The sequence below is a fragment of the Coenobita brevimanus genome, chromosome 102 (genome assembly GCF_032717465.1).
Source record: "Coenobita brevimanus isolate Jiangsu-jjx chromosome 102, ASM3271746v2, whole genome shotgun sequence".
Classification (NCBI taxonomy): domain Eukaryota; kingdom Metazoa; phylum Arthropoda; class Malacostraca; order Decapoda; family Coenobitidae; genus Coenobita; species Coenobita brevimanus.
The window spans coordinates 16,966,418-16,979,793 of NC_137055.1; the positions used below are offsets into that span (position 1 = coordinate 16,966,418).

General features: G+C 39.9%; 2 protein-coding genes across 2 annotated transcripts in view; both read right to left on the reverse strand.

Annotated features, from left to right (window-relative positions):
- Positions 1 to 4,936, reverse strand: part of LOC145415400 (UDP-glucosyltransferase 2-like) — a 37,036-nt gene extending 32,100 nt beyond the window's left edge. The window contains exon 1 of the mRNA XM_080284684.1: positions 4,716 to 4,936. Within this exon, the coding sequence (XP_080140810.1) occupies positions 4,716 to 4,936 (221 nt within the window). The remainder of the gene's footprint in view (positions 1 to 4,715) is intronic.
- An 822-nt stretch (positions 4,937 to 5,758) lies between these two features.
- LOC145415401 (uncharacterized) overlaps positions 5,759 to 13,376 on the reverse strand; it is a 36,160-nt gene continuing 28,542 nt past the window's right edge. Inside the window, exons 4-5 of the mRNA XM_080284685.1 lie at positions 6,165 to 6,313; positions 5,759 to 5,923 (exon numbers count right to left, since the gene is read on the reverse strand). Of these exons, the coding sequence (XP_080140811.1) occupies positions 5,759 to 5,923; positions 6,165 to 6,313 (314 nt within the window). The remainder of the gene's footprint in view (positions 5,924 to 6,164; positions 6,314 to 13,376) is intronic.

A 13,376-nucleotide genomic window follows, 5' to 3' on the forward strand; every position in this document is an offset into this window, starting at 1 on the left:
GCATAGCACCCATCTAGCAACAAACTCTCATCCCTTTTCTGTCCAGCTACCTAATGCAAAAGTTAACCGTTATTCTCAGTCCTTCATTTATGCAATAGGTCAACTCTGGAACTGTCTTCCTCTGTCTATATTTTCTACTTCCTATGAACTCCAGTCTTTCAAATGCAGTGTGTCCAGGCATCTTGAAATGAACGGATCTTGAATTTGGCTCTCTTTTGTATTGTTCTTGTGTTTTCTTGGAGGGAACAGTTTGCCGGCTTCTGGCCTTTGGTTTCTTCTTTCTTGTATTTAAAAGAAAATTAGTTTGACGTGTTTACCAATGTGGTGAAGGTACAAGTTATATGCACTGAGCACTGTAATGTTGATCAGGTGCTGGAAGAATTTCATATAAAAGCTCAGTCATCTTGACTTACTTAGCATTACATGAGTGTTACTCTTGTTGACAAAGCTCATGTTGTATTTGTAGTCAATGACTATGTCAGAGTTCATGATGCACTCGCCTTTGGTTCAGGTGACCTTGTTCCTGGGTGCCATGATCTCGGTCCACTGCTGTGCCTACATTTCCTTCACCTTGAACTGCTGAACCTATCCCCTACACTTGTGGCAGAAATGGTGTATATGCTTCCTGTTTGTGCACAGTGTCCCAAAAGATTCCATGCCATGACTATGGAGGTTCAGGAACAGGGAAAATATGGTGTACAAATTGTCTGTGTACAAGCAATGACCCTGTTCCAGGCAAGGCTATAACATCTTTCTGAATATGGTGCCAGACTATCGTAATGGACTGTAGCTGGGAATGTCTACGTCAGTATCCTTGTACATGATCATGTTCAGCACATAGCCTCTGGTACAGTTGCACACTGATGTCATTTCAATTCGATGGACTGTTCCAGAATGAAGTGCCTCTTGAATAGTATAAGGCTCTCGTTGATGACATTCTGAATTGGGACAAATGAATGTTGGTAAACCTCCTTCAGAATCTCAAAAAATCCTGAATCTTCCACACACCATCATTGTCAAATGGGTTGTGGCTGTTGGTAAAGTGCATAAGCCATAAGAACCGTAAGAAACAACAATGGGCCATGTACCATCCGAATATTGGGAATGAAATGAAAGCATCCTTGCACCAGTACGAGATGAGCACATCCTTTTTGTCGTGAGGCAAGAGCATGAGCAGGGCAATAAGACTATGAACTCGTAACACAAAAGATAATGTCACTTGCACAACCTAATTAGGCATGGAGGAACTCTTGCATTGGAAAAGCATAGTATTTACCAGCACATCAGGCCTGCTTCATCCTGCGTCATGAACCCTTCAAATTATTCCCCCTCCTGGTCATTCTTCAGTACAGTACCGGTACCTGCCACTCAGCCATCGCAACTGCTGACCTCATCAATGGGATGGACAACCGTGGTGAACACTGATCTCACTGATCTCGTGGTTTGATATGGCTGACAGAATAGCACTAGGTGACTGTGGACTTGAGGGTGCAGGTAGAGGTCAACTGCAGGACTTGATGATGAAGGCAGTGAAGGTCATGGTGAGGTTGGCGAGGTTAAAGGGGATGTTTATCATGTGGTGACCAGATACTGTACAATGCAAAACACAATGGAGATGGTGGTGGTGGAACGTACTCACCCTCCCTCGTTTCCTTCCTGCTCCTGGTCTTATATTCCTTCTCACTATCTGCCCGTGTACTTGGTAATTCATGAATCTCTGCTACTCCATCACCATCCATAAACTACTGGGGTCCGCCTTGCTTTCACTGCTGCTGTCCTCAAACAGCAGTCTTTGTCAGAATGAAGGGTTGACTGTCGCAACACAATAGCATGGACAGCTGGATGTGAGGACTAAGGTGGACAATTGGGCTGGGTCATGTGGTAGAAATTTCTCCCGCGTTAGTAAAAGGCATGTCATGGATAGGTGCGTGTGCTTCCTGCCTAGTTGGGCTTGAGGTAAAGGAAGGAATCAGGAGAAATAAAGTGACTCCAAAGAAGTTAGAGCATGACAGATGGCGTATGTTCATGCTGGCAGCCCAGGGTATACCCATGCTGTCCAGTGTCCACCTATTAGGCATAAACACATATTTGGTGGCAAAAGTTAACTATGGAAAATATAAAAATATCACAGGATCTTCTGGAGTTATGTTTTCAGAAGGCTTCACTATCCTTCTGGAAGGACCATCACAGCTAAAGGAATAATAATATTACTATATGAGTTGTATTTCTTGGGATTCACTAATATAATGCTGAAAATTTCGAAAGTACCAAATGGACCACAAAACTGTGTCAGGCGTGTGTGTGAACTGCCATGTCTTGGCATGAGGCTGTACAGCCACCAAGCAGAGTTTTCCACATTCTATAAAAGATGAATGCCCCCCCCCCCTTTTTTTTTTAATATTAGAACATTAAGAAACCTACTTACATTAACACTTTCCACACCTTCGAGACTCAAACTGTAAAACGACTAAACGTTAAGGGCAAATTGATTAGACAGTGTCAGCATTTTTGTTCTCATTCGGTAATGCTGCATAGCTGGTGAAGAAGGTATAACTACCAGGAATTAAAAAAGGGAGGATTAGAATGTCCTCACCACACTCCCCCCCCCCTCCTTTTCTTGACCCACTTCTGATACCAGGCATTGATAACAGGTACTGATATCAGGTACTGTATGAGCCTGCATGTGTGTGCTACTGCTTAACTTCTAAGAAAATGCTGTAAATACCGCAGTTCGTTCAACTTGACTTCTTGGATACATTCATTATTTGTGTACTTTTTCCTGTAGCTCAATGGCCCAGTAATACATTACGACAAGTCTACATCCTTTTCATAGTACTTTCTCACGATTACCAACATATTCTAAGGTAAATCTGTTATCCTACAAGGTGACATTCATTACGGAGATATGTTAATTTTAGGCCAAGGTGAAGCAAAATATGATTTCCAGCAACTTTGAATGAAATACATATGACGGTGGCTAGGCGTATTTCAACCAACGCAGTCAATAAAACTGAGTAAGATCGGACCATCTGTGGAAGCTTATGTAAACCATGAAAAGATCGTTCTTGATGCGTGTTGAGAAAATAAACTTAGCTAATGCTCTAGGGTGCATAAATTCCAAGTGGGATACTGTAGGTCTTTCTGACAGCAGAAAACTTGAAGAGTAAATTTTTATAAAACTGTCTAAAAGCCAGATATTGATTAAGATAGTCGAGGAAGTAAAGAGGGAAACAAAATTTATCACATATCGTACCTACACGTTAATACAGAAAATTCATCAGTAGAAGAAAACTGTGCAGATTTATTCATTAAACAAACAAACAAAAGATTGGCTCCAAGGGCCAACAGTGAAGAAGAAAAGATTTGCATGTTTGATGAAGGAGTGAAACGCACAAAGGCAATAGCATGTACAACAGTTATAGCAAACATGGGTCAGGGAAGTAAGGAAAGGGTAAGTTATACTACAATTGTTGCCTCTACTATTCCGATCTTAGTTCTCATAAGACAGGACTTTTTCCTCGGCAGAAAACATGTACCCAGAATTTACCTATCCCCAATTTGGTGACATATGAATCATGAAGGAGTGTTTGTAGTGAGAACAGTACATGATGTTATGTAGTGTCAGTTCTTGACTGCAACAGAATCTTTGTGTACAGGATTGTCCACTTCCACTCCAGCGAGTGATTTCTCGTGTGTTTTGGGAACGCAAAGTCTGCATTATCCAAGTCTACCCTACATCATTTACTTATGTCTTCGATTCCATTGCCACACCCACACCCAAACCAGCACACTGATGTTCCCGCAAGACATAAGCGATACAATCAAGTGAGTTCTCAGTGGAGCGCTGTTTATGGACCACCCTGCATGTCATTGGCTAGAAACGACAGGGAGCAAAAATTTTGGTAAAAATATGCAAGCTTATGAAAAGACATGCTGCCAGCAGTCACGAAAATGTCCACCACGGCCCAGGTGTTAATTACGACTCAGGGCACACACACATTAGATGAAAACACTGCCACTGAGCCACCATGGCACCAGTGAATTTTACTTTGTGTTAATTTCTGATAGAGAACAAAAAGAATGTAAGAAGTGACAGTACATCATAATTTGTACAAAGGAACAGCATTGATCCTAAAAGGTACTTATCCTCTATCTGGTGAAGAATATATCGAAACTCCTGCAGGTAAAGCGATATGATAAAGAATCTGTTTCTTTCATTATTCACTGATAGCGTACAGCCAAATACTCAAATAATTTCAGGTTTGCATTTTAATCAGGAAAGTATCACATAGTCATGAGTTGTCATGTAACACATAATCTTACCAGACGGAAAGAATATTTTCTTTTTATAGGGGATAAGCTGTTGCCATTAAGTACAGCCGAATTATAAAATCATAGAACACTGAGCGAAATGAACACATCCAATGGTCTTTTTCATGCAGACGTTAATTCTGTAAGCGATAATTACAGGAATGCCTTGTTAATTCAGTTCTCATTGTCTAAATGAAACAGCTCTAATTAAACTTTCTGAATTACAACTGTACATGAAGAACCATGTCGGAGATGACTAAGCAGGAGCAGTCATTCATTAAAGCAGTTTCAGTAATTGGTGAAAATTTCACTTTAAAACACAGTTAACACTAAACCATTATCAAAATTTAAAGGTTGATAAAGAATGCTCCCATTATTAATAAAATAAGGAGTGATCGACTTACTTCATGGAAGCCGGGAAGGATGACACAAGGGTGACAGAGTGACCTGCATCGCCCAGTGCTGCAGACAGTGACCGGCACAGGTGGTACAGGCTGCGACTGGCTAATGGCGCTAACACCAGCACTCGGTAAGGGGGTACCGGGTTCTCTGACACCACCGAAGGTACCGAAGTCCTCAGGCATACCAGCAGCACTGCCTCCAGTACATACAGAATCTTGTACATCTTGCAGTCAGAGGTAACTTCGTAAGGGTAAAATTAGCTGCCACTTCACCCACACTCTTCACTTACAAAACCACGATCATCATCACCTGGAACAAGAGGAAAGAATGTCATTGATGTTGTTTCTGAGGGTGAGTGACATTGTAGTAATGCAGTGTGGGAAAACAATATTAACGAACGGACAAGTCAGGTGAATGTGGTCTGGTTGTCAGTTGTCCCGCCAGGCCAATGCAGTAGCCTATGTGGGAAGCCTTTGTGGTTGGCGTAGATATAATAATTGAGGAGTATGAGGTGGTTAACTAGAATTGCATTGCAAGGGATTGTGAGTGGGAAAGTAATGGTAGGTGTTACTGGGTTTTGTGCCTGAGTATGTGAAGTGGTGATGTCTGGGCAAGAGGGCAGAGTTTTGTGAGTGGGAAGGGTGGCGAGGTGTGGTTGGAACGGGAGGGATGTCGTGTGGTAGAATTGGTAATGAAGGAACTGATGTAACTCTGGATTATCCGCATCTGTCTGTTACTGTCACTCTGACTGAAAGTGGATGGAGACCAAAATTATCACGAAGATACTGATGTAACAAGGTTTTAGTTCTTTTTAGATGTCTATGGAAGGTTCATAACTGGTCTTATTCTAGTCGTGCATCGTGATGTGGCGTGAAGGACTTGTGATGCTGGTATTGTTCATATCCAAAGCTCATACCATAGGACATATAACGTGACGGATGGTGGTGAAAAGTAGGGAATCTTTTTTGACCCTCGGAAAATAAACCTTTTATTTATTTATTTTTTTTATTCATTTATTTTTTTTTACTGAGAAGAATGTCATTGGTTAGCAATAGTTGAACGGGACCTGAGAGTCTATCAGTGGACCCAGTATGATATAGCCACTGAGGGTAATGATGCCATTGCCTCTTTGCAGCAGGGATCTAATATGGCAGTTTAAGGGCACCTTTTTGATTTGCCCACGTTCATTTCTGGCACCCATAGCATTCAACTGGATTTATGAGATTTTAGATAAGACTTTAGCATTTGCGTGATGTTTAAACTGTAGAATAACTCTAGAGTTGTTTGCCATCTTATGAGGTGGGAGACAGTTGCATCCAAGTGGCAAAACTTTGCAGAGGCCGTTGGCCTGCTATAAAATGGAGTGTGATGTCATTGAGATAATTTTAAGCATAAGTGCTGTTCTGTTGTGTGTCTGGCTAAGTATTTTCTTAGTTGATATTGTAACTGACCAGAGCATTGTTCAGTGCATGGCTGGCACACGGTGCAGCGTGTTCACAGTCACGTTTAGCCTGAGCGATTACAGACCCCAAGCCAGTGTCTGCCGCATCCATATACTGTCTGAATGGGAGGTTGTAATCTGTGTTGGCAGATGCTGACGCTGGAGGGAGGATTAGGCAAGTATTGTTGCAGTCACAGGACAATCCCTTTTCAAGAAGATAGTGAAGGGGAAGGTGGCAAAACTTTGCATACATCATCTGTATTACAATGCCAGGCCAGGGAGGAAATTATCTTTGGTAGGATCTGTGGGTGGTGATCACTGAGCCCTATAGTATGGACAGGCTTTCTCATGGGTAGCACCACGTAGTTTGTCTAACTGCCGCCAGGGGCCCAGGGCGGGGCTGATGATATTTATCTACACCACCGACGCCCGTGTCTTCGGAATCAGCCTATGAAATCAGAAAATGTAGTGCCGTGGTCCACTGCTTAGCAACAATGAAACAGAAAGAGCAAGCTAAGAACAGCCATCCAACTGCATTACCATTGTGGAGGCGACGAATGGTGGTGTTTCAATGTGGCGGCCAAAGTTACACGCCAGCTGTGGAAATAGCCCCTCCATATTACAGAGCTCAGTGGTGGTGATATAGTCCTGATAGTGGCCATTTTGATAAGGTGTGGGTAATTCTGTGTGGCGAGATAAGACAGCTTAAATGTGGGAAAAATGGCTTCACCAGTGTGTATTTTCTTGGCCTGAATTTTAGTTCTGAGAGTGGACTGTGGTGAAAGGCATGTGTAAGGTGCAGGCTGTTGCCACGTACAGGTGAAGATAATTGTTTAGGTAGGTGGGACAGGTTTTCCAGCTTGGGCTGTGGAGTATGGTTTCCTTAATGTGGAAGAAGGTGATTGAGCAGTTCTAGAGACCAAAGGAAAGTACCATTAATTGATACAAGTGATTCATTGTGTAAGATCAGTACTTGGATTCGTGGGCTACATCAGTCCTACTTGGAGGAACAGAGCGCAAAATATCTGCTAACCGGAGCGTGCATCTAACTAGTCGTCAATGTATGTTCTCCTCTGGAATGTTTGCAGCGGCTTCATAATCGAAGTGAAAGTCTATGTATTCGTCTGTAGTCTGAAAAATTGTTCTAACAACGTAGTAATACATGTCATACGGCGTCGTTCCTGTACCCTCTAGTGAGAGGGATAATCTCTGGTGCCAACCTACAGAACTGATGGAGCCCTCCACTGCAGCGGGGTGGACCAGTATGAACTGAAAACAGGCAAGTTGCCGGGGATTTGTGGCACAGAAGGTGCTGTCAGACAGGAACTCAATATGCCTATATCATCCAGCATCTGGATGGGAATGCCTTGTTTGGATTTTTTGTGGTACAATTTTCTCCCGACCACATAGCCCAGCCAGCATGAGGGTTCTGATATATCCATTGGACAGTGGTTTGTATAATGGATTACATCACTGCATATGCCACAGTGATGGCCCGTGGCTGCAGAGTGTGTTTTGGTCTGTGGTCGTCCTGACTGGACAGGTTGGTGTAATACGAGTTCTTGCAGCCCAGCGCGCAGGCAAGTGTCAGCTAATGACATGTGAACTGGGGTTGTGGTTCTCCCTGATCCCATTGAGCGAAGATCGAAGAGGTAAAGCAAGGTGGAGGACATCATATGTGATAACATTCTTAAGGAATCTTAGCCTCAACGGTACAAGTATCAGTAGAGCCTCAGGTAAAACCATCTCTACTGTGAGGAGTTTGAGCATCTCATGCCATCCCCAGTGACTTACATTTTATTGCATCCACATTGTTACTTTAAATAAATAAACACACACACACACACACACACACACACACACACACACACACACACACATATATATATATAATCAGAGAGAGAGACAGACAGACAGACAGAGACAGAGACAGACAGACAGACAGACAGAGACAGAGACAGGAGTTTTTCTTCGTAGGAGAATATCGCAGAGATTGGTTATATTATGGTTCTTTGCTTCACTGTCTGGAGTTTGTCCTTTTCCTTAACAGTGTTTGGGGCACAGTATTGTACTCAGTATGGTAGTTGTAGTGTAGTGATGAAGATTTATATACCTAATATATTATAGAACTAGCCATGTGTGTGTGTGTGTGTGTGTGTGTGTTTTGGGCAGCCGAAACTACACATTCAAATCGCACCAAAATTGGCACAGAAATCGAAAAAAAAATCGCTGATGTGAAAAAACTTGGTCCCATCACGATTGAAAAAATTTACTATATTTAATGAGCGATCATATTTAGACCAAAAAACGCCGGTCCTGGCGCCCAGCATAGGCTCACTGTAGAATTTTTGCCCACAGGTACAACGAAAATATTTCGGACTTTCGTTCGGACAACTTGGGTTCCATTCCTGATGCTGCAGATAACACGATCAATTGGTTATCTGCAAAAAATCCAAGTGAGAACGTATCACTAGAACATCACATAAACGCAAGAGCCCTACGCAGGAGCAAGAGCGAGGTCCCCGAAGGACCCACGAGCACTTGTCTAATATACGATAGCAGTAGCCGTGTGTGTGTGTGTGTGTGTGTGTGTGTGTGTGTGTGTATATTTTGGGCAGCCGAAACTACACATTCAAATCGCACCCAAATTGGCACAAAAATCGCAAAAAAATCGGTGAAGGGTAAAAAACTTGGTCCCATCACGATTGAAAAACTTTTACTGTATTTAATGAGCGATCACATTTTGACCAAAAAATGCCACTCCAGGCACTCAGCATTGGATCTCCGTAGAATTTTTTGCCATATAATTACAAGTAAAATAAACTACAGCAGCGTGAGAGCCCTCCACAGGAGCAAGTGCGTATATATATATATATATATATATATATATATACACACAAGGACTTGTGTATATATATATATATATATATATATATATATATATATATATATATATATATATATATATATATATATATATATATATATATATATATATATATAGATAGATAGATAGATATATATAGATATATATAGATATATATTTCGGGTGTTTTGTGGTTGAAGTTCCCTGCCCTGAACCTGGGCGTTTTGCTAGTTGTTACCCACTGCTGTACACAGTGTAGAGTCACTTAGAGCATTATTGATAACTACCACTTTCTTTTCTTCCTGTTGTCTCGTCAGTGAGTTACCGAATATTCAGTGCTTATATTTAATGTTTTAACACAGTTGCGTATTACTTTGCAATTTCATGTCGTCACCAATTTTTTATTCGATTTTATCAACTAATCCGTGTCATTTTAGATTGATTCACAGAACTTTGTAGTCTATACTTAACCAGTGATTATTGTGTTGTCAGCAAACTTCGCCCACTCAAAAACGAGTCCATTTTCCAGATAATTAATACAAACAGTACAAAAAAAAATCAGTCTAAGACCTGAACCTTGTGTAACTCTCTTAGCTACATCTAATCAGCGGAATGATTAGCAGTTTATTACTATCCCTTGTTAGTCTCTGGTTCATGAACATGGTAAACTTGAGTAGCCATGACTTTAATTTCTCTTTTATACTTCAAGGGGAAACTTCATCACCCACATTCTGAAAATGTTGATAGATGACGTCCGACGGTGTTTTTCCTCCCTAAGTATAACTATCATCTATTTTCATTTATTCCCGCAAATTTGTAATGAACAATGTATGTTTATAATTACGGAGCCCATGTTGCGTCAATGTTGCACCAATATACCTACCATGGAGTGATGCAATGCAATCTCTAACACTTTTTCCCAGTATTTTGCATAATTTTGAAGGTAGATTATTGCTGCTGTAATTTGTATTCACTCTTTTAGACTGAACGTTATACGTTAATGAGTTGCCATTAGCTGAGTGCTCTATATTCAGTTACTGAATTATTGAAAAATATATTATAGGAAAGGTACATTGTCTGTGCAGCTCTAGGAGCGCTCTGAGAGACAGTTGAGATGGTTCAGTAGATCAGGTCGACTTTCTCAAGATATTTTAGTACCTTTCATTTCTTCGTTGATCGATGCTTTATTATTCTCCGGTACGGAACAGACTGACTCTGGGGTGGGTATTTATACGCAGTTCTCTCTTATGAAAACACCGCTAAAGGACTTGTTCAGTATTAATGCTACTGCCTCGTTTGCATACAGAAGTTCCCTTTCTGAGATTAACTGAGGACCAAGGCTGACCTTTACATTTTTATTACTCCATACATAAAACTAATAAAACAACGTTTTAACTTAGCTTGTTTTCTTCTGTAATATCTCGTTTCATTTTCTGGTTTTCCTCCATTAACGCTTTGTTTTACAATATTCGTGGCCATCATCTGTATATTTTGACACTGTAATCAAACACGCTAACAAAAATACAACGGTTATTACGTTATGCTTGACGTCTGTGTGTGTGTGTGTGTGTGTGTGTGTGTGTGTGTGTGTGTGTGTGTGTGTGTGTGTGTGTTGCAAAATATCATTTTTTTTTTCCACTCTTGGTTTAAGGGTTAAGACTCAGCCGAGAAGTTGATTTATTGTTTTTTAGAACGGTAGTTCAAATACAAGGTCACAGGGCTAGTCATAGTCTCACCGATCACGGTCAGCTTCATTATTTTTCCAGATTTAGGATGAGGTATGACAAAAACGGAGGGAATTAATGTTGATGACAATCAAAGGTCAAAGTCTGTCAATTGAATAACAATAACAGAAATAATTTGAATTTGGTTTGGACCAAACTTGGTGGAAGAGTTAAGGATTAGCCAAGGAGCTACCCGGTTGTTTCCAGACAATAGGTAAAAGGGTAAAGGATTCATGGCAAGGTCAACTTTAACACTGCATATATAATTTTAACCAAATTTTGTGGAACAGTTCAGGTAAGGCAAGAATGAAGAGATTCCACTTGGTGAACAGTCAGATGGGAAAGTTAGAGGCGAAGGCCAGTTAACTAAATTTCATTATTATACGTCTGTGTGACTCACTATTTCGTGTGTGGGTTGGTGGTGAGAGACAGAGGTGGAGTGTCCAGCACATGGAGACAACGAACTGGACACCGTGGAATATCGAACTGGACACCACATTATCTCAGAGCATACTACTGGGTGGCTTTAAGTCATCAGAAATAATACACATTCCGGCAGGCTTCAAACCATGGCGGGAACGAGTGTGCATAACAACATGTCACCAGGAGTTCCCAGAACACCTCCTACCGTACATGATACCACTTCACCCTGAGTTTAATGGTAAATTGAATATTATTTAACTAGGTATTTTAGTTTACTAGTTCATGCTCTTTTTTTTGTTTATACCTTCTCGAGAAAGAAAAACTCAAGAGGCTCATATTGGTTTGTAATGTATCCAATGAAGAAAAGTTACAATATTGTTTCTGAAAAACTAGTGCAAATTATCATTCATTCAGCCAGTGAAGTACATGATTATATTAAAATTAATGTTGCCTTGTGGAACTAGGAGAGTCATAACCTAGATATACTCCTCTGGAGATAGCAAGAATAACATATAAAATACGTAATCCGAATAAAGGGGGTTAATGCCTTTGTGTATTTTCGTTTGCGACAGCAGCTGGTCATGTACAAAAATATTTAAAACTTTATAAGAACGTAGACAGAGACCAGACAGATAAATTAGATGACTGACATCTGTCTATCTATATCTATCTATCTATCTATCTATCTATCTATCTATCTATATATATATATATATATATATATAAATAGATACTGATTGATATAGATATAGATATAGATGTGTGTGTGTGTGTGTGTGTGTGTGTGTGGTGTGTGTGTGTGTGTGTGTGTGTGTGTGTGTGTGTGTGTGTGTGTGTGGTGTGTGTGTGTGTGTGTGTGTGTGTGTGTGTGTGTGTGTGTGTGTGTGTGTGTGTGTGTGTGTGTGTGTGTGTGTGTGTGTGTGTGTGTGTGTGTGTGTGTGTGTGTTTTCGTGTATCTCTGCATAGTGTTCAACGAATTGTTGTGCCGTAAAGCTAACAGAAAGAATGATGTTCAATCTCTAAAGATAAATAATGATACTGAGTCAGATCCTCTAAAGACATGTAATTATATGAACAAATATTTCTCATCAATAGGAAGAAACCAGCAAATGAATTACCAACCTGTGATAGTTCCCCTTTGCAATATTTAAGAGGCCAGAATCCGAGTTGCAATTTGTCACCCGTCTCAACTAATGAAAAAATAATGTAAGTGAATTAAAAATTACCAGTCCAGGATATGACAACATTAATAACAAAGCATACACGCAAAAAATACATATATTAGCACCTAAACTAGTGTAATTAATTACTCTGTCAATTCAAAAGTGTATTTTTCCTAGTGGTTTAAAATGAGCAATAATTATACTGATCTTCAAAGATGGTGGTCCTCTCCAGGTCTCAAATTATCGTCCTATTTCCATCTTGCCTACATTAGATAAAGTTATCGAGTGATTAGTTTATGACGGTTTGTCAGTCTTTTTGAAGGAACATAGCATCTTGGTGGATGAGCAGTACGGGTTTCGAAAGGGTGCCTCGTCACAAAATGCTATTTTATAATTGATTAATAATGTTGTCCAGTCTACCGATAGAGGTCAGTTCACTACTGGGGTGTTTCCAGATCTAACAAAGGCATTGGATACAGATGATCATAAAATCATAATGAATAAACTATTCTTTTATGGGGTCAGGGATACTGCACACAAATGGTTTGAAAGTTATTTGTCAAATCGTCTACAATACACGGAATTGAGCAGAGTGATGTCAAATTTGGAAAGTAATTCAGTAGGTGTACCATAAGGATCGAATCTTGGCCCATTACGGTTGTCTATATACATTAATAAGACGATACAAATATTTATTGTTCAGAATCAAACTTAAAAATACTCACTGATATATTAATAAGGAACTCTTAAAAATATCATAGATGTTATTAGTAAATATATTGTCTCTCAATATAAGTAAGACACATTATATTGTATTTGCTGGTAACAAATATATTCAGAATGACACCACTTTTATGTTAGATTATGAAAAAATACAAAGATGTAATTCTACAAAGTTTCTAGGAGTTTATATTGATAAGTTGAATTGGAAAGAACATATCAAGTACAAAAAAGAAAAAAAGTTCAAAATTTTTAGGCATTATATACAAAGTAAAACATCTATTTCCCAAAGGAGCATTACTATGTCTTAATAATAGTTTGATTTA